Source organism: Dermacentor andersoni, chromosome 10 (genome assembly GCF_023375885.2).
Source record: "Dermacentor andersoni chromosome 10, qqDerAnde1_hic_scaffold, whole genome shotgun sequence".
Lineage (NCBI taxonomy): Eukaryota > Metazoa > Arthropoda > Arachnida > Ixodida > Ixodidae > Dermacentor > Dermacentor andersoni.
In genome coordinates, this window is record NC_092823.1 from 26,977,328 (window position 1) to 27,001,550 (window position 24,223).

At 46.1% G+C, this 24,223-nt stretch overlaps 1 protein-coding gene across 1 annotated transcript in view; it reads right to left on the bottom strand.

The window, feature by feature from the left end:
• LOC126519085 (probable cytochrome P450 12a4, mitochondrial) overlaps nt 1-24,223 on the bottom strand; it is a 54,300-nt gene that overhangs the window by 24,707 nt on the left and 5,370 nt on the right. The window contains exon 2 of the mRNA XM_055065283.2: nt 4,544-4,745. Coding sequence (XP_054921258.1) covers nt 4,544-4,745 — 202 coding nt within the window. The remainder of the gene's footprint in view (nt 1-4,543; nt 4,746-24,223) is intronic.

The window sequence follows — 24,223 nt, forward strand, 5'->3', positions numbered from 1 at the left end:
TAACATTAACCTATTGCAAAATACAAATCAGTCACGAGAATTGCAGGTAATGTTGGATTCATTTGGTTGCAAAAACGTTATAAATGAGCCAACACGCATCAGCCACTCTTCTGAAAGTCTTCTGGATTTATTCGTAACTAACAGCATTGAAGACAGGATACAATCGGGTGTTGTCTCAGCAGCCGTGAGTGACCACTTACCTATTTATATGTTTTGTAAACACGGTGAAATTATGAAAAAAAGTGTGAATCATTCTGAGTCATTCATTGTTCAAGAGATTAATCCGAGAACATTAAACAACTTTAGGGAAGAAATTCAAAAAATAATTTGGAACCCTGTCTTTGGATGTGTAGACGCTAACAAAGCCTACAACATTCTCATTTCTATCCTAACTGAAGCCTACAGAACCTGCTTTAGATTCAAAATTGTAAAGAAATGCAGGAAGATACGTAAGCCCTGGCTCACAGATGAATGTCTCAATATGATAAGAAAAAAATATGCGTTGTATTCCCTATTTCTGCAAACAAAAAATCGTGCAGACTTTCTTGTTTATAAAAAAACACAGAAACCTTGTGACAAAGTTTTTACGGAATGCTAAAAACAGCTATGTTGAAAACCTCTTGGGGAAACCGGGCGCTCGTGGTAATGAAATCTGGCGCGAAATGAACAAACTATTAGAAAGGGGAAGCCGCCAAAATGAAGGACTTGAAATAATAATTAATAATGAAGCATTTAAACGGCAAAATTTGGCGAACAAGTTTAATGAATATTTCATAAATCTGGTTGATAGCGTCCATGATGACACAGCCACGAGCTTCCTGGACATGCAGATTACGAACAGTGCTTTTTTGAGCCGGCATCTCCGGAGGAAATATTCTTAGTATTCTCATCACTAAAAAACAGTAAAGCGCGTGATATAGATGGACTTCAAATAGGACCTATTAAGTTTGTACTCGATCTCCTAGTACCAGTTTTCACGCATCTGTTTAATACTTGTTTGTCTACCGGTGTTTTTCCAGACAAAATGAAGCTCGCAAAGGTTTCGGTGTTGTATAAGTCTGGAGACAGAAACGATTTATCCAATTACCGACCAGTGGCAATATTACCTGTTATTTCGAAAGGTCTGGAAAACGGTATTTGTAAGAGAGTGACCACGTTTTGTAATAGGTTTTCGATTATAACGTCTCAGCAATACGGTTTTCAAAAGCAGCTCTCAACCGAACTGGCTCTATTGTCGCAAAAAGAGTACATACTTAATGGATTTGAAGAAAGGAAGTTAACCCTTGGCATATTTGTAGATTTTTCGAAGGCTTTCGACAGGATTAATCATACCACTTTATTATGCAAATTAGCACATTATGGGTTTCGTGGAATACCTTTAGAATTACTAAAATCATATCTCGAACAAAGAAAACAGTGCATCGCTATTTCAGGCGAATATTCATCTTTGCTTCCTGTGAAGGCTGGGGTTCCGCAGGGCAGTATACTGGGACCGATCTTATTCGATCTTTATGTTAATGATTTAATAAGCATTAGTGATCAACCATATTTTGTTATCTATGCAGATGATACCAGCATTTTCTTTCAGTCCAAGGATATTAAGGAACTCGCAAGCTTAGCAAATACTACCCTTGATAGATTGTTTCTATGGAGCACAGTAAATTCCTTAAAAATAAACGCAGCGAAAACCAAATGTATTTTATTTGCGCCGGTGCAAAAGCAAATAAATCGTTGCTTGGATATCTGTTTTGACAATTCTAAAATCGAGCTTGCGAAACAGGTTAAAACACTAGCAGTCGTTTTTAACGAAAATTTAACTTGGGACGCTCATGTTGACCTTGTAGCTAAAGAGTTGGCGAGGGCATGTGGAATGATTTGCAGATTGCGACAGGTGATTCCACCGAAACTCAAGCTTCTTCTATATAATGCCTTATTCCTCCCGCATATAAACTACTGTAACCTTGTTTGGGGGACAACATCTCGAACAAACATTGACAAATTACTTGTAATACAGAAAAGAGTTATTCGCCAAATCGCAAATGCCCCATACGATTCCCATACGCGGGATTTGTTTCAGTCACTTAATGTCCTTTCTGTCAGGCATGCATACATATTTAACCTGCTCTTAAAATACAAGAGCAGCTTAAAACACACACATGAGCATTTTCTTCGAATGAGCTGCCTCAAAATTCTTTGCAGCTGCCGTACAGCGTAAGGCAAAGAGAAATATGGGATTTGCCATTTTCCCGAACCAATAATGGTTTTAACAGGTTACAATATCGTGTACCATTCGTGCTAAATAGCCTTGAAAAGAGGCATATAGACCCGAGGACCATCACTAGAAAACAATGGAAAGAATTTTTAATGGCAAACGACGGTCTTCAACTTTAATAAAGAAAAGAAAAAAGAAAAAGAAAGGGAAAAGGCGAAGGGAAAAAAATTTATGTAAACGTTTTCTATTATATTGCAGGTTACTTGTTTTCGTATTACCTTTGTATGATTCTTTTATTGTCTGTACGACCTGAATGAAAATGGTCTAAATTGGACCAGAAATGCGTTTTTGTTTCCTTCGTTTTCCTGTATCTGTTTTCAGACATGATGGCCTGTACGTGGGATGCTATTGTACGCGAATACATTTGTCATACATTCCTTTTCATGTATGTTTTCAGACATGTTGGCCTGTACGTGGGATGCTATTGTACGCGAATACATTTGTCTTGCTTTTTTCTGTGAGATGCAACACATATATGTAAACAATATGTATTTACAATGAGTGTAAAACCTTCGCGCTGCCAGTCAAACAGGGGCAAGGGCCTCGTCAAGCTGCTTGTAGCAGCTTTTTTTCTCTTGTCCCAGCATTCCTCTTTTTTTTTTACGCGGAAGAATGCTGAATAAAGATTTTGAAAAAAGATGCTTAATACATGTGCGAATGTTTTGGCGCGTCATTTGATAGCTCTATCACCTTGAAAGGTGGGTTTGATGACATCATTCCAAGTGATGCTTGCGCAACTGTGCGTAATTAATCAGTTGGAAATAATTTTTCCGTTTCATTGAGCATTCATCTACCACACACAGGGCGCTACAACAATCTTATCATGCAGCCCATAACTCTTCATTCCTCTGGTGTAGCTGAGCTCATTAATAATCTGCCCTCACACTCAGCTCTCGTTTAGGATAGTATTAATAGCAAATTTAAAAAGCACTAACGCATTCAGTTACGTAATATTTTCTAATATTTCCCAACAATTATTAAACACTTTTAGTCTGTCTTTTGGAAAATAGGGAAGGTGGTTCCGTTGCACAAGTATGGTACAAAAGCTCACCCGTGAACTACCACGCGCTTTCACTTACAAGCACCTGCTGCGAAATTCTTGAATAAGTAATATTTACAAATCTTCGTAGTTTTCCTGATTCAAACTCATTTTTCACCTCAGCTCAACATGGTTTGCGCAAAACATTCTGTTTTAAAACTATGTACCCATAGATTTCACTGTATTTCAGATCGTGCTTCTTGTGCTGACTATATCTTTAGACTAGCAAAATGTTCGACAAGGTTTGCCGTAAACTGCTGCTATTGAAGCTGAGTCTTTTAAACCTTGACAGTTACCTGCTGAATTGAATGGAGTGTTTTCTTACGTAGGTTATTAATTTTCCACTCGAATAATTATGATTTATCATTGACTGAGGTTCACTGTGGTGTGCCTCAGGGATGATAGTAAGGCGCTACTTTTCCTGATTTATATTAATGACCTACCTTCGTCCCTGACGTCTAACATTCACTTGATTGTTGACGATTGCGTGATATATAGTGAAATTATTACTAATGACGACATTAAGGCTCTTGAGTCTGACGAACTATGTGATTGATTGGTGTAATATTTGGCTAATGGAATCTAAATTAATAAATCCAATCTTATGCGCGTGCACAGGAACACCAGTGCCCTTCCTACTTACTATCTGAATGAAATTCTTCTAGAACAAGTTAACTTGTACAAATATTTTTGAGTTCATATAACTGCAGATATAACCTGGAACCTTCATACTGAGTACATAAGTCACAGTCCTAGATTTTACCCATCTGTTTTAGCTCGTACATCCTAAGATTGAACCACCCCCCTGAAGACATCAAAACTGTTAATCATAGCTACTTCTTTAGTTAAATGTAACGCATTGTAACTACGCGAAATTTTGTCTTACGAATGCTTACCAATTACACATCGTATCATTTGTACTTTGTGGCTAATCACAGCTAATGTTGTTTACTTAGGAGCCTTTCTTGCCATATTGACTTATTCTATAAGTTATTCCTGTTTTCTCGTAATATTTCAGCCACGCCCCTCTGCAATGCCATGGGACCTTCACAGTAGCATGAATATATAATTCACTCACTTAAGATTTCTCTTGCTGCCCTATTCATTTCTTTGTACTAAGAGAGACGTGATTGTTTTGCACAGCACAGTGAAGGAATACCACTACGAGTGAACAACTTTCTTCTTGCTACAAATGAAAATAATAAGCACAAGAAGTACACGAAAACTGATACTTAATGGCTTCGTGCCCGCGGCGACGGAACCGTCTCCACTTGGGCGTTGGAAAGTAGAGGTAATAAGGAAAACTTGTAGTCAGCGTATTCAGTATGCAGAACAAGTCTTCGGTAATGTTGAACATGTTTGCTGCTGTCGAATGGGCGTCGAGGTTAGGTTCCAACACTCCGAGTCTCTCGTCAACAGTCAAAAACATGGTAGCTGCAATAAAACAGAACAAAGAAATACATGTATTGTTTTATCCCTCATTATTAGGAATCACAGAATTGTGCACCAACCGTTAGTGTGAGCCAGTAGCCGAAGGCTTCCAGAAAGCTGCTCCCACTAATAAAGGAGTATCCTTGATGGCGAATATTATTGGCTCCGAATATATTTCGGTAGTTCTTCTTTCTCAATGAGCATACCTAGCAAACATAACCACTAACCCGCACATCTGAAGTGGCCGAATAAATGTGCATATATATATATAGTGAGCCAAAACTTTGTAGTTGATCGTCGTCTTCATCAATGCAAATTCATCCTTATAATCATCATCATCGTTATGTCTGGTTGGTACTGACTGACTGGCTCACGCGGTTGGGTTGCAATACCAGGCGTCGCCTGAGAAGTGGGGAGGCATGCGTTGATTCCTACGTCCTTGTGCTCCACCAGTCACTCCTGGAACTCCGCTCTGGTCGCAGCTTGTGCTCGCCATCAACACTCATCGCACTGACGGACGCTTCCACTTTTGCACCCATCCCGACTCAAAGAGCTGGGTCTACTTGGTCCGTCAATGCGCAGCACCTTGACCCTCAGCTTTTTTGCGGTCTTCAGGGCGAAGACGTGAAAGACTGGCTCGACCATTAGGACATGGCGAGCGCTTCCAATCATTGGGATGAGGCTCACAAGTTCCGCAATGTTGCTTTCTACCTTAGCGAGGTCGCTAAGACGTGGTTCTTCAACTACGAACGCGACTTTCCTGATTTAGCAACATTTACTGAGCAGCTGCGTCAGATAATTGGCAAAGCTCGCTACCCGCATTCAGGGAGCCGGTGAATCTTACACCTCCTACATTGACGACCTACTGGCCCTTTACCGTTGTTGTCAGAATGGCAAGTGAGACGGGTACCATATCCGCCATATCCAGAAGGCCATCAGCTCCGTTACCTTTAAAGCTGTTGTCGTTCAAAGCCTCATCTCCGTTCCTGATATTTTCACGGCATGCCCCAACACCTAGGCAGGCTCTCCTCCTTTCGTTTTCCACGCGCCCCCTGGGAAGTTCGTCTTGTAGAGCATGATGAATTGCAAGCGCTTATCCGCAACCTTTTCAGTGAGGAGCTCCATGGCCATGCTCCGCCAACAAATCCATTGCATCTCTGCGCGCTCCTCCTCCTCCTCCTCCCAGGGACCCCATCCTCTGCACCTGTTTGTGCGCCTTCTTATGCAGAGATTGTTGCGCACTCTCCGGTACCAGTACCATCTGCGACTTCTGACGTTGTCTGCGACCACCTGACCTCGGTGACAGCATCGGCCCATGCACAATCCTGCTACTCTTCGTGGCGTTCTACCTGCCCACTAGAAGTATGCCTCTACTGCAGCATTCCTGGTCACATATCCCGCTTCTACCGCCGGCGCCAGTGAGCTAAACGCAGTGGTTATTCCGCCTATGAAAGAGATTGTGTCCCCAGATCCGCCAATTCACATGAACGACCTGGTTTTTCTGCCTATGAGCGAGGATATGATCCCAGATTCGACGCCTACATTCCGGCACCCTATACATCCTTCTCACATCACTCACCCTCACCTCCGCTGTCCCAAGGAATGGCGCAGTCTTCTCGCTCACGCCGTCGTCGTTTTCCGTCACCCATCCGCCGTGCTTAACGCCTCTCCGTCTTGCCGCCAATTCTCTCGCCAGCCATTCGGGAAACTACAAGCTGCAGTTTTTCGAGGAAAAACCGCTTGTTCGGAGACTGCTAGAATTACTCCTGCTCTTCCGGCAGATTTCCTCGCTGTTTGTACAGAAGGTGTGTCCGTCGACGCGCTTAGAGACACTGGTGCCGCCCTCTTTGTTATTCGTCGCGATCTATGTTTCCGTCTCCGCAAAGCGCTAACTCCGTACCTTGGCCCGATTGTATGTGGCGCTAATGGCAGTCCGATTTATCCTGCTGGATGGTGTACCACTCACGTCCTCTTCCACGGAATTCGCCATCATATCCAGCTTGCTGTGCTTTCGTCGTGCGCTCATCCGGTACCCTGAGGTTGAAATTTCTAATCTGCTGAGTCTGGTGTCGTTTCCTGCAGGTAACCCCTTCTAAATATTACGGACAACGAGCTCTTAGTTGCTCCTGATTCTTCGCCCCCCGACCTTGTCACACGGGTAGATTTTGCCCTTCCACACGGCCATGCACGTATTCATACCGTTTCACCAAGAGAGAATATAGACGGCGACGCAGTCGTTTCCCCTTATCAACGCTGCATTTTTCGGAAAATCGCCATCGCCGCTTGTCTACAAGCGCCTACAACCCGACACCAGATGCACTTCTGCTGACGGAGGGGTCCATTGTGGCCATACTCATTGACAACGCCCCAGTGTGTCTCGTCACTGCTTCACCTGCTTCGTTCGCCACACAGTGTACGCACACGTTAGGTTCACCTAGTGCTCTCAGGGCCACCTTTAGTGCAAATCTCTCCTCAACACAGACTGATGCCTCGCTCGCCATCTTAAGGAAACACCAAACTTCTTTTGACGTTTGTTCGCGTGGCATGGGTCACTTGGCTGCTCATCGTATCGAGACAGACGGATCCCGCATAATTCGCCGCCACCCTTACCGTGTATCGGCTTCTGAGGGCAAGGCTCCCGAAGACCAAGTCAACGACATGATCACGTGGAACGTTATACGGCATTCCGCAAGCCCTGGGTCTTCTCCAGTCATCCTAGTTAAAAAAAACGGTCCGCTCGGTAGGCTTTTTCGTCGAATATAGAGCAATAAACAAAATTACGTTGAAGGATGTCTATCCTATGCCTCGTATTGACGATGTTTTCGATAACTTACAAGGTGCCGAATACTTTCGAGATTCGTCTTGCGCTCTGGTTATTGGCAAATTCAGACGCATGAGTCTAACAAAGTGAACACGGCGTTTGCAACACTTGGTGAGTTTTCGAATTCAACGTGAGACCTCTTCGAGTGCTCAATGCGCCAACCACATTTGAACAAATAATTGATGCCGTACTGCACGACCTAAACAGGACGACCTCTCTGTGTTACCTGTACGACATTGTCCTCTTTTTGTCCAGTCTATGCCAGCACCTGGAACGTTTAACGACGTGCCCACATTTCGAGCCAAGGGCGGACTCCAGCTCAGTACTGAGAAGTGTCGATTTCCGAGCTGCTGCATCAAAGTATTAGGTCACGTCCTCAGCAAGCCCCACATTCAGCCCGATCCTGACAAAGTAGCTGCAGCGCTGCATTTCCAAAGCCAACAACACCTAAAGACTTTCGCAGCATTCTCGGACTAGCATCGTACTTCAAGCCCTTTCTGCATGACTTCACTAATATCGCAGCACCTCTTCACAAACTTCTGACCACGACCACACCCTTTACCTGGATGGTTGACTGTGAAGCCGCCTTTCGGGCCCTCCAGCAATGTCTGACATCTGGACCAGTGCTACTTCACTTTGGTCCCGCAGCCGCTACTATCCTATACACTGTTGTAAGTGGGAATGACATCGGCGCTCTCTCGCTTCAGTGGAACTACGCGTCTAACGAGGAAGTTGTGGCCTACGAGAGCCGTAGTCTTTCTCCTGCTGAGCGAAATTGTACTATCGCTGCAGAAGAATACCTTGCGATTGTATGGTCCATGGAAAAGTTTGTGATTTTACAATTGTGACTGATCATGGTGCTTTGTGTTAGTAACCCTCTGTAAAAAATTTTTCTTGACGCCTTGGCCGTCGGGTGCTGCGTCTACAGGAGTACGACTACACTGTAACATATAGGTCTGGCAGGCAACAGCAAGACGCCGATGCTTTGTCTCGCTGCCCGGTGTCGCCAAATGCCCATTTTCAACTTCCATTTGTTGGACACGCCCCCCCCCCCCCCCCCCCCCCCCAGCCGATCGAGATGATGGATATTAGCACAATACAGTTCTTGACCACGGTAGACATTCTTTCATCAGGGGTACTCCACTCCCTCCAACGTCCGCATACATACTGCCGAATCCTTATCCACAGGCCCACTGGCTCATGTCGTCCTCCCAACAGCCACTTAAGACGACAACTTGCACCTTATAAACTACATGGTGGATAATTATTTCGGTACGTTTACCACCCTACCTGTCACTGATGGGTCCGCGTCCTCCCTCGCTTACTAGAAGATTTACAAGCGTTTGACGATGACGCTACCGCTGGTCACTCGGCATTTCACAAAACTTACGACCTCCTTAAAGCTCGCTGTTTTTGGCCAGGCCTGTCCACTAGTTTTGCGAAGTACGTCGGTCCGTGAACGTCATGCGAACACCGAACACATTCCATCTCTTTCCCGCCAGCCTTTTACAACCATTGCCTTGCCCGTCCTGCCCGTTCGAATTCGTGAGGGTAGACTAAAAGGGACCCCTTCTGCTTAGGCTCGCAGGGCACCGCTAGATGGCCACTGCCGTGGACCGTCTCACTCGTTACTCTGAGACTGCAGCTTTTCCTTCTGCTGCAGCCTCTAAAGTCACTGAGTTTGTCGTGCACCCCCATACCTTGCGCCACGGTACGCCTCATGTTCTTCTGAGAGGCTGTAGCAAGTCAGTTCTTTCTCATGTCCTTGCTGAAGTCCTGCGGGCCTCTGACACCACCCAGAAAACTACAGCAGTGTATCACACCCGAACAAGTGGTCTTACCGAGCGTTTCCATCAAACTCTGTCCGACATGGTTCCTAGGTATGTTAAACACGACCATAAAAACTGGGACACTATACTTCTTTTGGGCAAGCTTGATTATACCACAGCAGTTCGGCGAACAACAAACTACAGCCCAGTTTTCCGCGTGTACTGCCGTCGGCTCCCGTTGGATGACGGCAAAAAGGCCGGTGACATGGCCGTGCGTCAGCTGGCGTTCAACGGCCGTGTGCACACCACCCCTGTATGACATGCTGCGCTCGAGGTCGTGGGCTATCTTGTCTCTGTAAGACATAACAAAATGAGCGGCAGAAAAAGGCGCTCGTAAAGAAATAACAAAGAAATACTAAAAAGGAATAAATCTATAAATAAAATAAACAAAGGACCGAAAGAGAGGGTAAAATCCACTAAGCAGTCAAATCAAGAGCTCTTGCCGATAGCTTGAAATTTAGCATAGCAATAATACTCGGAAGCTCCTATTTAAAAGTTTATGCTATTGGTTGCAATGTCTTGAACTTATGGGTAAGGTATGAATCTCTGTATTTTTTTTTCTCGTTCAGAACGGAAATTTGTAAGAATAGAGTTTAAGTTCATTAGTGTTATGACCTGGTTGGTTGAAATGCCCGGCGACGGCATTTGGAAGCTTTCTAGCTGTGTCCACGGATGTCGGCTTAATATGACGTTCATTGATTGTCCCGTTTCACGGATATATTTGTTAGAGCAGGATCATTGAAGCGTATAAATCACATCGTAACATGTGCAAGTAAAGCTAGTTTTCTCTTCGTGTGTATAACTGCGGTGCTTTTAGTTTTAATGCCACTTTGAAGGTTACTGCAGGTTTTCCATCTGAGGCGATAACATACGTTTATTACGTTGGAATGATGTTGGTTGACATTTGCGTGCACTAATATGTCTTTAAAGTTTTTGGTGTGGCGATACCTTATTTTTGGTACATCCGGGAAGGCTTTTCTCAGACCCACGTTTCTTGATAATATTGGGTGGTGTTTTCGTAGGATGTTTATGTTTGGGAGAGAATTAGGATATTTTTGCATAAAGACTGGCGGTCTGTCAGATGATTGTGTAGGCTTTTCCTTAGCTAATTCTGACTGTGTCTCTAATCTTGACGCGTCATCATAAGCTCTGTCGAGAGCAACATGTGGATAGTTTCTTTCTGCTAAGGTTGTTTTAAGGTCATTCAAGAGGGGGATATAATCGTTATTTTCGCTGCAGTTTCTTATTCGTTTCACTTGTCTGACAAAAATTCCTTGCTTGCAGTGTCGAGGGTGATCACTCTTGTAGTCTAAACATTGCAGGCTATACCTCCTCTATCCTTTTTTTTTGTTCTTGTTGGCGGATAGTTTGCGGGATTCAAGGAAAGGGCGAGATTCGTCGTCACTTGTGCTATCCGTAGTGCGTGGTAGTCATTTTTCTTTCGTTCGGGCAAAACTCCGGGATGAAACATCTTCAGGTGATGTCTTTTGCGCTTTACTTTCTTATCGAGGCCTGCACCGATGTCTGTCTGTGTGTCTGTCTGCTTATTACTGTAGGTATCTGTTTCCGCTAATGCTTCGCGGGTGGTTGTGGGCTTCCGTATAAGCGGGGTTTGTTCACGTGGTGATCACCCGCGACACTGCAAACAAGGAATTTTGGTCGCACAAGCAAAACGAACAAGAAGTATCTGCCGTGAAGACAACGTTTACATCCACCACGCAAATGACCTTAAGACAATGCTAGCTAACAGCCAAATTTCCGTTTTGAACGAGAAAGCAAAAATAGAGGATGATACCTCAACCATAACTTCAAGACATTGCAACTAATAGGCATAAACGTTTCAAAGGGATCTTTAGAATCTATTGGCTATGCTAAATTTCAAGCTATTGGCCGCAACACTTAATATGGCTGCTTAGCGGTTTTTAAAGCGAAAGCTTTACTGGCCTCGAACTTGCGATTTCGTCGTGGCGGTGCTCTGAGGAGGCACATCACGTCACAACGCACAGCTGGCAGCGGATATTTCTCTCTCTCTCTCTCTCTCGCTCCCTAGTCACTACTGCACATGCACCACTAGTAGCACCGAGCGACAGGTGTTCCGCCGCTGCACAGCGCCGCGCATTTCCACTGCCGCCGTTTGGTATGACGTCACATCCCGTTGCTCGTCGTGGCGCTCGCCTCGGCTCACTTCGCCAGCCGCGTCGCCTGCCTGATAACATGTAGGAGGATTGAAAAGTAGAGCTCGCGTGTGCTACAACCACAGTTGAGGCGGCGGTATGGACGGCGACAATTCTGATAAGCAGCAGCAGGCCTGGAATCGACATCGGAACGAGATGAAGAGCGAACGAATCGCCCAGGAAACAGACGAACAGCGCGCCTAACGACTGGCTAAACGCCGCAACATAGCTAGACAACCAGGCTAACCTGGACTTGCAATGAAGGTTAACCAAGGCTAACCATACTATGCCTTAGCTCGCACTACGCATTTTCCTACCTTTCTTTATTGAAAGATTTATTCCATTTCAGTAATTTTTTATCACGAGCACCGTTTTCTGCCGCTCCTTCTGCGAACACGTTAGCCCACAACCTCCACCAAAACAGGTAATAGAGGGGTGCTGTGCACACGGCCCTTGACATGCTGGTTGACACGCGGCCGTGTCACTAGTCTTCTTTATTCTCAATTCTGCAACGTCACCGCCTACACATCTTCACTCGCCGCCGAACCCACCCGTATTACCCCTCCTCCCGTTTAGAAGAACCAAACCTGTATATATATATATATATATATATATATATATATATATATATATATATATATATATATTATGCCGAGGAAAGCGCTTATCGCCTTGAAAAAGACATGTCTACTTGTCGAAACGTTGGCTCTCGCTTTTACCTTGTGCTTGTTTTGCTTATCGCCCGGACGAACAAGAAGTATCTGCCGTGAAGACAACGTTTACATCCACCACGCAAATGACCTTAAAACAATGCTAGCTAACAGCCAAATTTCCGTTTTGAACGAGAAAGCAAAAATAGAGGATGATACCTCAACCATAACTTCAAGACACTGCAACTTTGAACCTTTGATCCTTTGAACCTCTTGCCCTCCTGTTATTTTCCTTTCTTATACATATATATATATATATATATATATATATATATATATATATATATCTGCATATTGCCGTGCAGCCCAATCTTACTGCGGTGCTCTATGTCCACCATATCCTTCTGTCTTCAGTTGCAGCGACGACAGTGAAGGGGAGGTTAGGCTCCTGTCATAGGACCACGCGAATGCGCATAACAAATTGGATAACACAGCTGAATTTAGTAACGTCATGTTCCATCTGTCTAGAGTCGCCAGTTCCTGTTTACGGAATCAGGATTCCGACCTTTCCAACGGGACAGCATTTAGGACTAGTTTTGAAGTATTCGATTTGTCATGCTGTGTTGAAGATTCCCGCGGAACAACGTGAGTGTTGTCGCGTCAGGAAAAGGGTGAAAATTTCACCAGGTACATTGATGATGTAATTGACCTTCGGTGGTGCATTAATCCTACTATGCCCGAAACTGACAAGAACAAAAATGTATTCAACGGCATAGAAGATAACGCATTCTAAAAGCTCTTGGAAAAAAATTGCTTGCTCTCCCCAATCGAGAGTAGATGTGAGCAAGAAGTGGCAACCGGCAGGGCAGATTGGCTGGAGACGATACAAGGCGCAATCTTAAAATTGGCGTAGTCCATGTTTGTAACTACACATTGCACTACACCACACCGCACAATGCCATACTGTGCACTGCCCTATATGGACGCTGCCCAGCTAGAAGAAGAAAATCGGCTGAAGGCCGCACGACAGGCAACCAAAGACGCCAGGGAGACAGAGCCAGCTGCCCAGATACAAGAATGAATTGTGTTCAGGGTTTTGAGTGCCAAAGTCACGACTTGAATATGAGGCAGAGCGTAGGCACCTGTGGAAAATTATGAAGACCAGGGAATCCTTAAGGTGCCCCCAATGCATGGGAGAGGGGCGTTTCAGCATTTCGCAGCCATCGTTATGCGACCGCCGCGGCCGCGATTTGCTCTCGCTACCTCACCCTTAGCTGCGGAGCATCGTAACTGTTAGGACACGGCCGCCTGTAAAAGCGCCTGCAGGAGGCGCCACGCAGCGTGGCGCCGTCTCTCGGGGCAACGCAATACCTGCGCCGTGGCACTCGCGGAGCGCTGTCGTTCAGCGCTAAGCGGCAAAAGAGGGCGAGGAAGTGTATAGTGCTCTGCAGCTGCCTTTTGAAAGTCATTATTAGAAATGACGAAGAAAGCCTCGGCGTACTAGAAGTTCTTCGAGCTGTAACTAGCCTATATATTGTGCTCCTGTACAAAGGGTTGGGGACCAGAGTCCGCATTATTAAAAGCTTTGACTGGTTGCCCCGATGATCTCGTTTTGTTTTCACTACTTGCCCGTATATTCTCGTTTGAGTGCCCGTGAAACGGCTGCAGCTTTTGGCTCAAGGTCATTGGAAGGTTCCAGACAAAGGTAGATAAAAACTTTCATGCTTAAAAGGAATCCTGAAACAGCTGACGATGTATTCCGCCTGTTCCTTCTAACTAACCTGATTCCTTCAAATTTCTAACCTGATCCGACTCGAATGCGTCCTCACTAGGCTCGCCGATGCTGGACCCTAGTTCCACTTAAGGAAGCGTCGCTTCGCCGACCGACAGCTAGTGATCTTTTCTAGGGTTTCTAGAGGTGGTTTGCTCTCAAATCCAATGAAGGTCCATGTCGCCGGCCAATTCTCACGAACAAAGATCATAAATAACTGCACAAGTTGATTGGAATTTGCTCATCCTTTCGCCGTTTCATGTGCAACTTCGCCACATTACTAGCGGCTTTGACGCACATTGTCGTGGGTAACCACGGCCTTTCCCTTGGGCACCAGTTTGTGATGCTGCATTCACAACGATGCGTCGTCTTCTAACCTCACCCCCTATCGGCCGGCATTTTGATGCAAACGCACTGACGCAAACACATACGTTTTTCAGTGATGTCGGCACTGGCTCTGGTCTTGCGCAGCGAAAGGCCGACTTCGTTGAATAAGCCGTTGTCTTCGCCACCCGCTGAGTCACGATAACGGAAGCCAACTATTCCGTTACAGAGAAAGAATGCTTTGGCTACCATTTGCGCCAGAACTAAATTCCGTCTTAACCTCTACGGCCGCCCATTCGACGACACACCCTACCAGCATGCTCTCTGCTGGCTATCGTCATTGAACGATCCTTCAGGTCACGTCGTTCGATGAATACAATATTCGAGTGCTGTAGCGCTGTGGCCGTAGACACTCTGACCCGGATTCCCGGTACTTTCCCCCTGTGTCAGGCCAGGCTACTTATGCGAAAATACCAATATGCGTGTCCTTCCTTACAGCGACGGACATGCTCTCTGATCAAGGAAAGGATCAACGGATTGTTTCGATGCTGGCTTATCTGTCATACCCATGAAGGCTTTCTATTCGCCGTGCACTGCGTCGTCACGCACGCCACTCCTCTGTTCTCCACGGACTCCTTTACCACCGTAAGTAGCTTTCTGACGGCCACAAATGATTACTCGTGGTTCCACCGCGTCTACCATTGGACATGTGCAGTGTTTGACGATGACCCGCAATGTGCGCATGCAGGAGTACTAAAAACGTTCGCGGGCATATGAGTCAATTTTTATTGGCGTGACCTGCGTGTATTCGTCCTCCGATATATCCGCTCTGCCTCTCTTGCCAAAACTGGAAGAATTCTCGTCCCTCAGCTGCTCCATCGGAAAGGTTGACTTGCCCAAAAGGCACTTTTGACCTCGAGGAAGCTGATCATTATGGGCCCCTTCCGAGTAATTCAGACGCCAACCGCTGGGTGAATACCATTTTACGCACCACGCAGAAACTTCGCCTCTGCCCAATGCATATGTGCGTGATGTTGCCTGGTTCTCTCTGCGTAACCTCGCACTTCCACAATGAGTCTCCAAAGTATTGCTGAGTGCTGTGTCTTTCTTCCTGACGCTATAGAAACCCCACTCAGGGAATGTCACGTTATTGATCGTAGCGCTACTGCATACCAGCTGCAAACTAAGGATATGACTGTGAGCTTTAACCGCACTCTCGGCGATGTGGTGGCAGTGCACGTCACATCTGACGAGACATCTTGGGACTGCATTGTACCCTTTGTGATGTATGCTTATATTACCACCGCACAGACCACTAAGAGATTTTACCCGTTCTTTCCTTACGGACGCGAGCCATTGTGCACAATGTATACCATCCTTCCTTATCGCCCTCAGGAGACAACAACGGCTACTCTCCTGTCCAAAGCCTCTGCACACGCGGAAGAGTGCCGAGACCTCACCTGCACATTTTCTTGGGATGATCCGCCGTCACAGGAGTACCGTCGGGATATCCCTGCCTCTCCTACACTATAGGCCCCTGACTCACTTGGCTTACTTTGGGTTCCTGCTGCCAGCCCTGATCTTTGACCCAAGCTCTTTTCCAAGTACCAGGGCCCCTACGGCGTACTCAGCCAATCGTCTCCTGTCAACTATTGCACAGAACCACTTGACCCACATTCGTATAAGTGCCCTGGAGGGCACGTAATTGTGCACGTTCACCAGCGATAGTCTTCGACCCACCTGTACTAACCGGTCTGTTGGTTGCTGGGGCGACTCCTCTTCTCCGCGTAGATAATTGTACTGAAGAAAAAGGAGTAGTCTGCACTGCTTCATGAAAGACGACGAAGACGAGTTGGTCACAGCCTTGTGCCTGCATTGCTTGAGATGTGGGACCTCTCGCTATGAAGCTCTACTATCAGAGGGATTCATTAATTAATGCCGAACGCCACTCGACATTATATCCACAGGGTGCCCCAGCTAAAAGTAACGAAGGTTTTAAAAACGACGGAGCGTGCTAATGCACTGAAACCAACTCCGTAGAGTGGAGGATGGCCGGGCCTAGTCTGCAGTATTTCTTTTCGCTTTGCCATGTCACTTATTGAGAAAATAGTAGCCTCACATTTTAAATACTGCCTTCAGCAACAAACTGCCAATGTGAAATTTGTAGATAACCTTTAAAAACAGCTGACTGAACTATTTGTAACTAAGCGGCATTGCTAGAGGTTCTTGTACTTGCCCTTAAAGAAAGACGGCGAAATGCAGAACCAAGCGCGTGACAGCACCGCTATTTCAGAGCTACAAGACGACCGGTCAGGAAAAGACATCCACTTGTCTCTGCTGTGCTGTCAGGGAAACCCTTGGATGTTTGAGGTGGCCCCAAAGAATGTACCAGCAACTGCTGATGCGTCATGAAAAGCAAGTGGGCGCCGCATTTGTAAGTGAAGCCTGGGCCACCTGGAGCCTTCTTGCAGGCGAAAGCGCTGTGACAGTCGCGTGACACGCATGTGGTGCCGCCCAATTGCAGCGTCAAGTGTGAGAAGTGTCCATGCTCACAAACAGAGAGAGAGAGAGAGAGAGAGAGAGGTATTTATCATGGGACAAAGAGCTGCGAGGTCGATCTGAATCAGTTTTGACCTCCTACCAGGGATGGGCGGGGGGGGGGGGGGGGCAGAGGAATGGGTGTAGAAAAAAGTGATAGAGAATACGTTGATTATCAGGATGATGATGGTCGCGAAAATCTTGCACGCTTCAAGACCCTTGAAGTTCTCTTGTTGAGAAGCTCTCACGCAAAAATTTGTTTAGAGCCTTCAGACTATCAGCCTGATGACGAGGATAAGGCGACGGACCCAATAGAACTGTTTCAGTGAATGGTGCAACGACGAATTTTGATATGTCTGTCAGCGATTTTCTTGCGCACCAAATTGCAGGCAGATGCACAAGAGGCCTTCTGTAGTCGCAGAAATACCGCGGTTCGGACAATGTGGGCTGTCCGCCAGGACGACAAAATGCAGGTAGAACCAGGTGAAGGTCACACTCAATCGTAATCTGTGCGGCGAGCTTGCATCGCACCTTTTCATGGTTGGTGGTATCTGTATTTTGATCTCTGGGTCGACTTCGTGAACGTGGGGATGATGTTGAGCTAGCAACGCCCAATATATTGTAGTATTATAGCGCAGAAGTCTATATGTTAGGTCATTAGTGTCTGGTCGTGAGAATGGGATGGACATCGATGTGGCGTTATAGTGGGCTATCTTGGCCTCGGCGTAGGTGAGGTCATTTCCATGTAAGTCACAGTATCGTAGAATCCACTGATTTTCCACTGTTTTTATTGTAATCCACTGTTTTTAAGCACTATTCGGGATCGCCGTATGACAGACCAACTAGAGCGCATTACCACTTCAGACACAAACAGGTGCATAGCTGTGGTTACCTCAGTTGACAGATCGTTGAACTGAGACAGATGAACTGACAGCTGCACATGCAGTGGCCAGCTCTTAACACCACATCGTGTGATTCGATCACCTCTTCAGGAAGTGCACAGTAAGTTCCTCATCAAAGTGCGGAATCGATCTCTTGAAGTGCCGGTTTTGAGCCGCAAAACATAGTCCAAGGCTGATGCGGCTCCATCGATATATAGAGAATTGCCTCCGGAATGGCAACAACCTCTGCGACCGTTGATGTAGTTTCGTGGTCAAGATGAAAGCGCTTACTGATCTGCACATACGGTATTACGAATGCCGAGATTGACGTGGTTGTCCACACCTCCCCGTCGGTAAATATATGTATGGAAGCGGCATGCTCTTCAGATATATGTGCGTGCAGGCTTCAGACATCGTCCGTAAATTGTTTATGTCCACATGAGGGTATACGCGATTTTTTTTCTGATTCTGGGAATGGATAGCTTCACCACAGGTCTTGACAAAGTCCACGCTGGTACCGTAGCTGCTTTTGCCGTAGTAAAGCCACAGGGAAGGACGTTCTCAGGACGCGAAAGGGACTCCAAGAAATTGTTGTCGGTACGCAGCATGCGTACAATCAATAGAGGGTGACGTTCATGGCGCTCAACAGTCAGAGCTATGCCTTTAAAGGTTGGCATGAGAGATAAGCGTCTATAGGAGGTGCGCGTTCTTCTGAAACCACGGCCTTTGTGAAAGTGTAGTATGGCGGACCAAAAGATGTTCTGAGTGCTTGAGCTTGTAAGCTCCCTGGTGTGCGTATGCAGGAGGGGCGAATGCTCTAATAATTGGTAACTGTATCGTAGGTAGCCTACGAAAAGTGGTTCATATAGCTGGAGCAGTCACCTCTCTGACGGACACCGCTTCATTCCTGCTATATATTTAAGCATGTGTATGAAGCTACTTAACTCGGACTTCAGCATCGACACTTCCTTCGACCAGGATAAGTTTCTGTCAATCATCACTCCTAGGAATCTGTGGTGCGTTACGCGCGGTATGGATGAGCCGGTAATCGTAATCTCGTGGCGGTGCATCGCCTTGCGTGTATATGAAAGGCTGCACACTTCGCTGGTGCCAATCGTAGACCTCACTGCTGCAAATACTTTGAGGTAGCCGACCCTGCACGTTGCAGTCTTGCACAAAGTTGAGGACACGAAACACCAAAACCTATCCGCAGATATCATCAGGGTATAGGCTCATGCTTGTAGTATCTGGCACAATATCGGCGAGTCTAATAAGGGCTATATTAAACAACGTAGGGCAAAGTACGCCTCCTTGAGGAACGCAACGGCTGATTTAATGACGACTGGTCTCCCCGTGTGTCGTCGTCATAAATGTGGTCTGGCCTGTAAGGCAGTTCATTAACCAGTGAACCATGCTAGCTCCAATTCCTAGCTCCTCAAGTGCGTCAAGAAGGCGTCATGCAACACATTGTCATAAGCACCGTGCACGTCCAAAAATAGTGCTGCTGGCAAGCGTCGACAATTCTTTTCCTGTTCGACGGCTGACACCAAGTCAGTCACCCTCATGAAGGGACGATCTTTCTTTAAGAAACCTGACATCATGTCTGGGTAAAGGTTGTACTTTTCGAGAAAGCACTCTACCTCGTCAGCACTATTCTCTCCATGACCTTGCCCTCGCAACTTACCAGGGCAATGGGTCTCTAGGAACATGTGGCATAAGGTACCTCGTCAGCACTATTCTCTCCATGATCTTGCCCTCGCAGCTTGCCAGGGCAATGGGTCTCTACGAAGATGTGGCATGAGGTGCCTTGCCAGGCTTCAGAAGCACTACAGTTGTACTGAATTTCCATTTATCTGGCACAGTGGCTGAGATCCACGATGCATTGAAGAGGGAGAGGAGAGCAGTGCGTGCGCCTTCCCCCAGATAACGCAAGGCAGCGTATGTGATGTCATCTGGTCCAGCTGCTGATAATTACGAGATGAAGCCAGTGCAGCGTCAAGTTCTCGCATCATGAACAGGACGTCAAGAAGGCCGTATGTGGATGGTGGGCGTTGTCGGTCGATTGAAAATATCGACCAGCAGCTGCAGCCACAATCATTTTGCAGTAGTCCTCTGCAACTTCCACCTCGCTTCTACCATGAACCACTGCCAGAGGCCGCAATGGGAATTTTCCTTCTAGGGGGAAATTGTAAGCTGTCCATTACATGCCATATTTTATGGAGTGCCTTGTAAGGATCAAGGGAAGCACAATATCATCTTCATCGCTTAGTGCCCAGTTTGTCAAGGTGCCGACGGGTGTGTTGTTGAGCTCAGCGACAGATAGTAAGGTCTGAGGTAGATGTCGTTCTTGGGTATTTCATCTCGGTTTTATTATTCTGTGTCAATGGAGCTTCTAGGTATCCAGATGCGCATGAATTTTGTCGTGTCATGAAGAGCTGTGGCAGTAATACGCCCTAGATCGGGCGACATATGTAGTTATCTGGTCGCTGCCATGCATCTCCAATCTGTGTGCCAGGTTGCTGAGGTTAGAAGGCTGCTGGTGCCGAATGCAAGGTCTAAGAAGTTTATACGTCACGCCTCCGAGAAATGTAGCGGAATCGTCATTAATGGTTGCCAGACTATTGGTATGCATGAAGTTCGGCAATTCCTCACCCCATACATTCACCGTAACACTGCTCCATGATGGACGGTGGTAATGGACCCTCATTTCGGCGTTATGTAGCCTCCAATGATCGAAAACACTCTGTGATTATCTCTTACTGTGAAACAGATGCATACATTACAATCATGCTCTTGGACCATATGTCCGGCATACGCAATGTCACGAAAAATATCAAAACTTTGCTTCTGGAAATGTCTTTCGGTATCCAAAGTTGTAAACGTCCTGATAGTCGGAAGAGGGATCGAATGTTGGAATCCCAAACTACCACAAAAGTTAACAGATACTTGAATATGTATTTTCGAAAAGCATAAAGACGTCCACTCTGACTACACGCGTTCCACTGCATAAGAAAAGATCGACACATACACTCTTCTTATCATAAGAAAAAGTTCTTGCTGAAAGCGCCATATGGAGATGCTACCGTAGAGCCGCAATTTGTAACGCAGCCAAAGCTGATGGCGTGCGCAGACTAGAAAGCACATGACGCATTGTATTCATCAGCTGTCGAAGCATGCTCTAGAGCTTGGTTTCATCAAGCTCGTCAGCAAAACGCATCCTAGAATCTTCTTCCGTATGATCCTTGCGAGAACCTATCAATCGTAGTGGAGGCCAGACAACCTCAGCAACATCTGGCGTGGGGCCAGTCACTGCGGGCGTTTGAGCCCGCCTCGATAGACCGGTGCAATTGCTCGGTCTTTTCACAGGTTTCCCGATTCTGCTAATGGTTGTGCGGACAAGACGAGCGGTGCTGGTCGAGCCTCTGGTACATGTAGTCTGCTTATACTGATGGCATGCTTGTGCTCTTGCCCTGAGCGCCATCGCCGACGGTGAACTGATGCAGCTGTCTCTCTGCCGGAATCCTTATATCCCACCCATCTTCCTGACGATCCCTGTTTCATGTATGATTTTCAGACACAACTTCAATGTTGAGTCATGTGATATTGCACACTTGGGACACTGGTGCATCCCCTTGACAGTCTTACATTTGGTGACTCCCGCCGCATTGTTCACATGTCACGACGTTTTTGCAGACTGCATTCACGTGACCTCTCTGCCGGTATCTTTTATACTGTAGACGCTTTGGCATGTATGACCGCACAGCATGCCTCACGCAACCCACTTTTAGATACGCTGTTAAATAAGCTGAGTCATATAGCTTAACACAACGCGACTGTGTGATGCGATGGCCATTCAATATTCGAAATGTTGATGTCACAAGTTTGGGAAAATTCTCATCCGTGATTTGAGAGTCGGTGTCGGAAATTACGCCAATTGAGGTATCCTTCCCACACACATTGAAAGGACGCATCGGAATTCTGCATAGTGCATGACCTCCCTTCGAATTCTCTAGTATGGTTGCCTTTCTCGCATCAACGGTAACTACGTTCTTGCGAGCATTGATGCGAACTTAATTTACTAGCCTGGTGCTGTGTGGTCGAAGAATTCTTTTAATAATTGTCTAGTAAGACTGTTCGAGTTACCACTTGTTGATGGAGCCATATACCCTATCATAAACACTGGTGCTCTTTAGTCGTCGTCCACTCACACCGTGGTGAAGTCCGGCCAAGCTTTCTTTTCTAACCACGACTTCTGAAGACATCGAATCCACCAGCTCATGCCAATCCATCTTCTGTGGTGCTATCGGTAGACTCGGGGAGCCCCACAGTTCCATTGGCGACGTCTTCCATCTGGAGTGATGTAGGTGATGGATGGCCGACTGGAGGTAGCTTTGGGGGAAAGGCTTCCCCCTTTTATAGAAGACGCCCTCGAGAAAGCGGCAGATGACGAGAAAACATACAAACTAACAGAGCCGGACGAAGCACACAAGAGAATGCTCGATTATTATAGAGTTTCATTGTGTAATTATTAGAGGAAATTCTGGCGCTAGTGTCTACGGGTGCTTCAATGCAGCGGTTGAGCCAGCAAGTCATTGTTTTTATCTTTGATTCAAGTTTATGCAATGAATGCAAAATACAATACATATATGAGGGTGATGTATTTTCAGGAGGAGGCCCAAAAGTAAAAACTGTGCGAGGGGCCTCTTTTCTGCTACCCTAATTCTCCACAAGAAAAGTAGGAAGATACCTATAAAGAAAGGGGTTAGACAAGGAGACACAACCTCTCCAATGCTATTCACTGCGTGCTTCGAAGAAGTATTCAGTCAATTAAATTGAGACTGCTTAGGCGTCAGGAAATTAAAAAGAAAATCAAGAAAAAGAAATGGGCATGGGCAGGACACGTAATGAGGAGGGAAGATAACCGATGGTCATTGAGAGTTACGGTATGGATTCCAAGGGAAGGAAAGCGTAGCAGAGGGCGGCAGAAAGTTAGGTGGGCGGATGAGATTAAGAAGTTTGCAGGGACAACATGGCCACAATTAGTACATGACCGGGGTAGTTGGAGAAGTATGGGAGAGGCCTTTGCCCTGCAGTGGGCATAACCAGGCTGATGATGATGATGATGATGCTTAGGCGTAAGCATCAACGACGAATCTCTCAGCAACCTTCGGTTTGCAGATGACATTGTCCTGCTCGGCAACAGTGGGGACGAGTTACAACAAATGATTGAAGACTTTACCAAAGAGAGTGTAAGACTGGAGTTAAGATTAAAATACAGAAAACAAAGATAATGATCGATAGCCCGGCAAAGAAACAAGAGTTCAGGATCGCCAGTCAGCCTCTAGAGTCTGCGAGGAATACGTTTCCCTAAGTCAATTACTGACAGGAGGCCCTGACCAAGGGAAGAAAATTTACAGAAGAATAAAAGTTGGTTGGAGCGCATACAGCACACATACTGAGAACGTTAGTGGAAGCTTGCCATTATTACTAAACAGAATGGTGTACAGTCAGTGCATTCTACCCGTGCTAACAAATGGGGAAGAAAGTTGGAGGCCGACAAAGTAACTCGAAACAAGTTCATGACCGCTCAAACAGGGAACGAGGAATGACAGGCGTAACGTTAAAGGAGAGATAGAGAGCGGTGGGGCTCAGAGAGCACGCGGGCATAGCCGATATTCTAAGTGAGATTAAGAGAAAGAAATGGAGCTGGATAGGTCATGTAAGGCGTAGGTTAGATAACCGATGGACCATTAGGGTTACAGCATGTGTGCCAAGAGAGGGGACACGCAGTCGAGGAGGGCAGAAGGCTGGGTGGGGTGATGAAATTAAGAAATTCGCAGTAGCAAGTGGAGATCGGTTTGCGCAGTACAAGGCTAATTGGAGATTGGAGGGTGAGGCCTTTGTCCTGCAGTGGACTTAAAATAGCTTGATGATGATGATGAGAAGAAAATTAATAGAGACAACGCAGGTCTGATTATACACTAAATAAAGGTACGAAAGCAAGTACCTTTGCAAAGACGATCTAAGTCGGCTGAAAGGCAACATTTGTAAATTAAGTTTTAGGTTGTTCCCAATGGAAATTCTAATGAAAATGGAAGTAACAGTGCATTTTAGAACTATGGGTACTGCGATAATATCATTTACTTACGTGGATTTGACTGAAATTCATCGTTCTGGCTTCCAGCAGCTCCGCGGATTTCTGAGTTCACGATTTTTAACAGACTAAGTAATCAATAAATAAACATCAATAAAATTGCGCGGCGGCAGGATTTGAACACGGGAGCTCTAGCGTCGAGGCCCGATGTTGAAACCGTTAGGCCATGCACGACGCGTGCATCAACAAGCGTGATAGAGCGCCCTCACGAATTTCTTGTGAGTACGCCAGCAAGTTGAGACGATTGGCGTGTTTCAATTTAGCCACGTCGATAAGTTGAGCCGTGGCCCTTCCTAGCAATTGCGCTTGTTGGAAGAGTATTCTACACTTGAAAAGTAT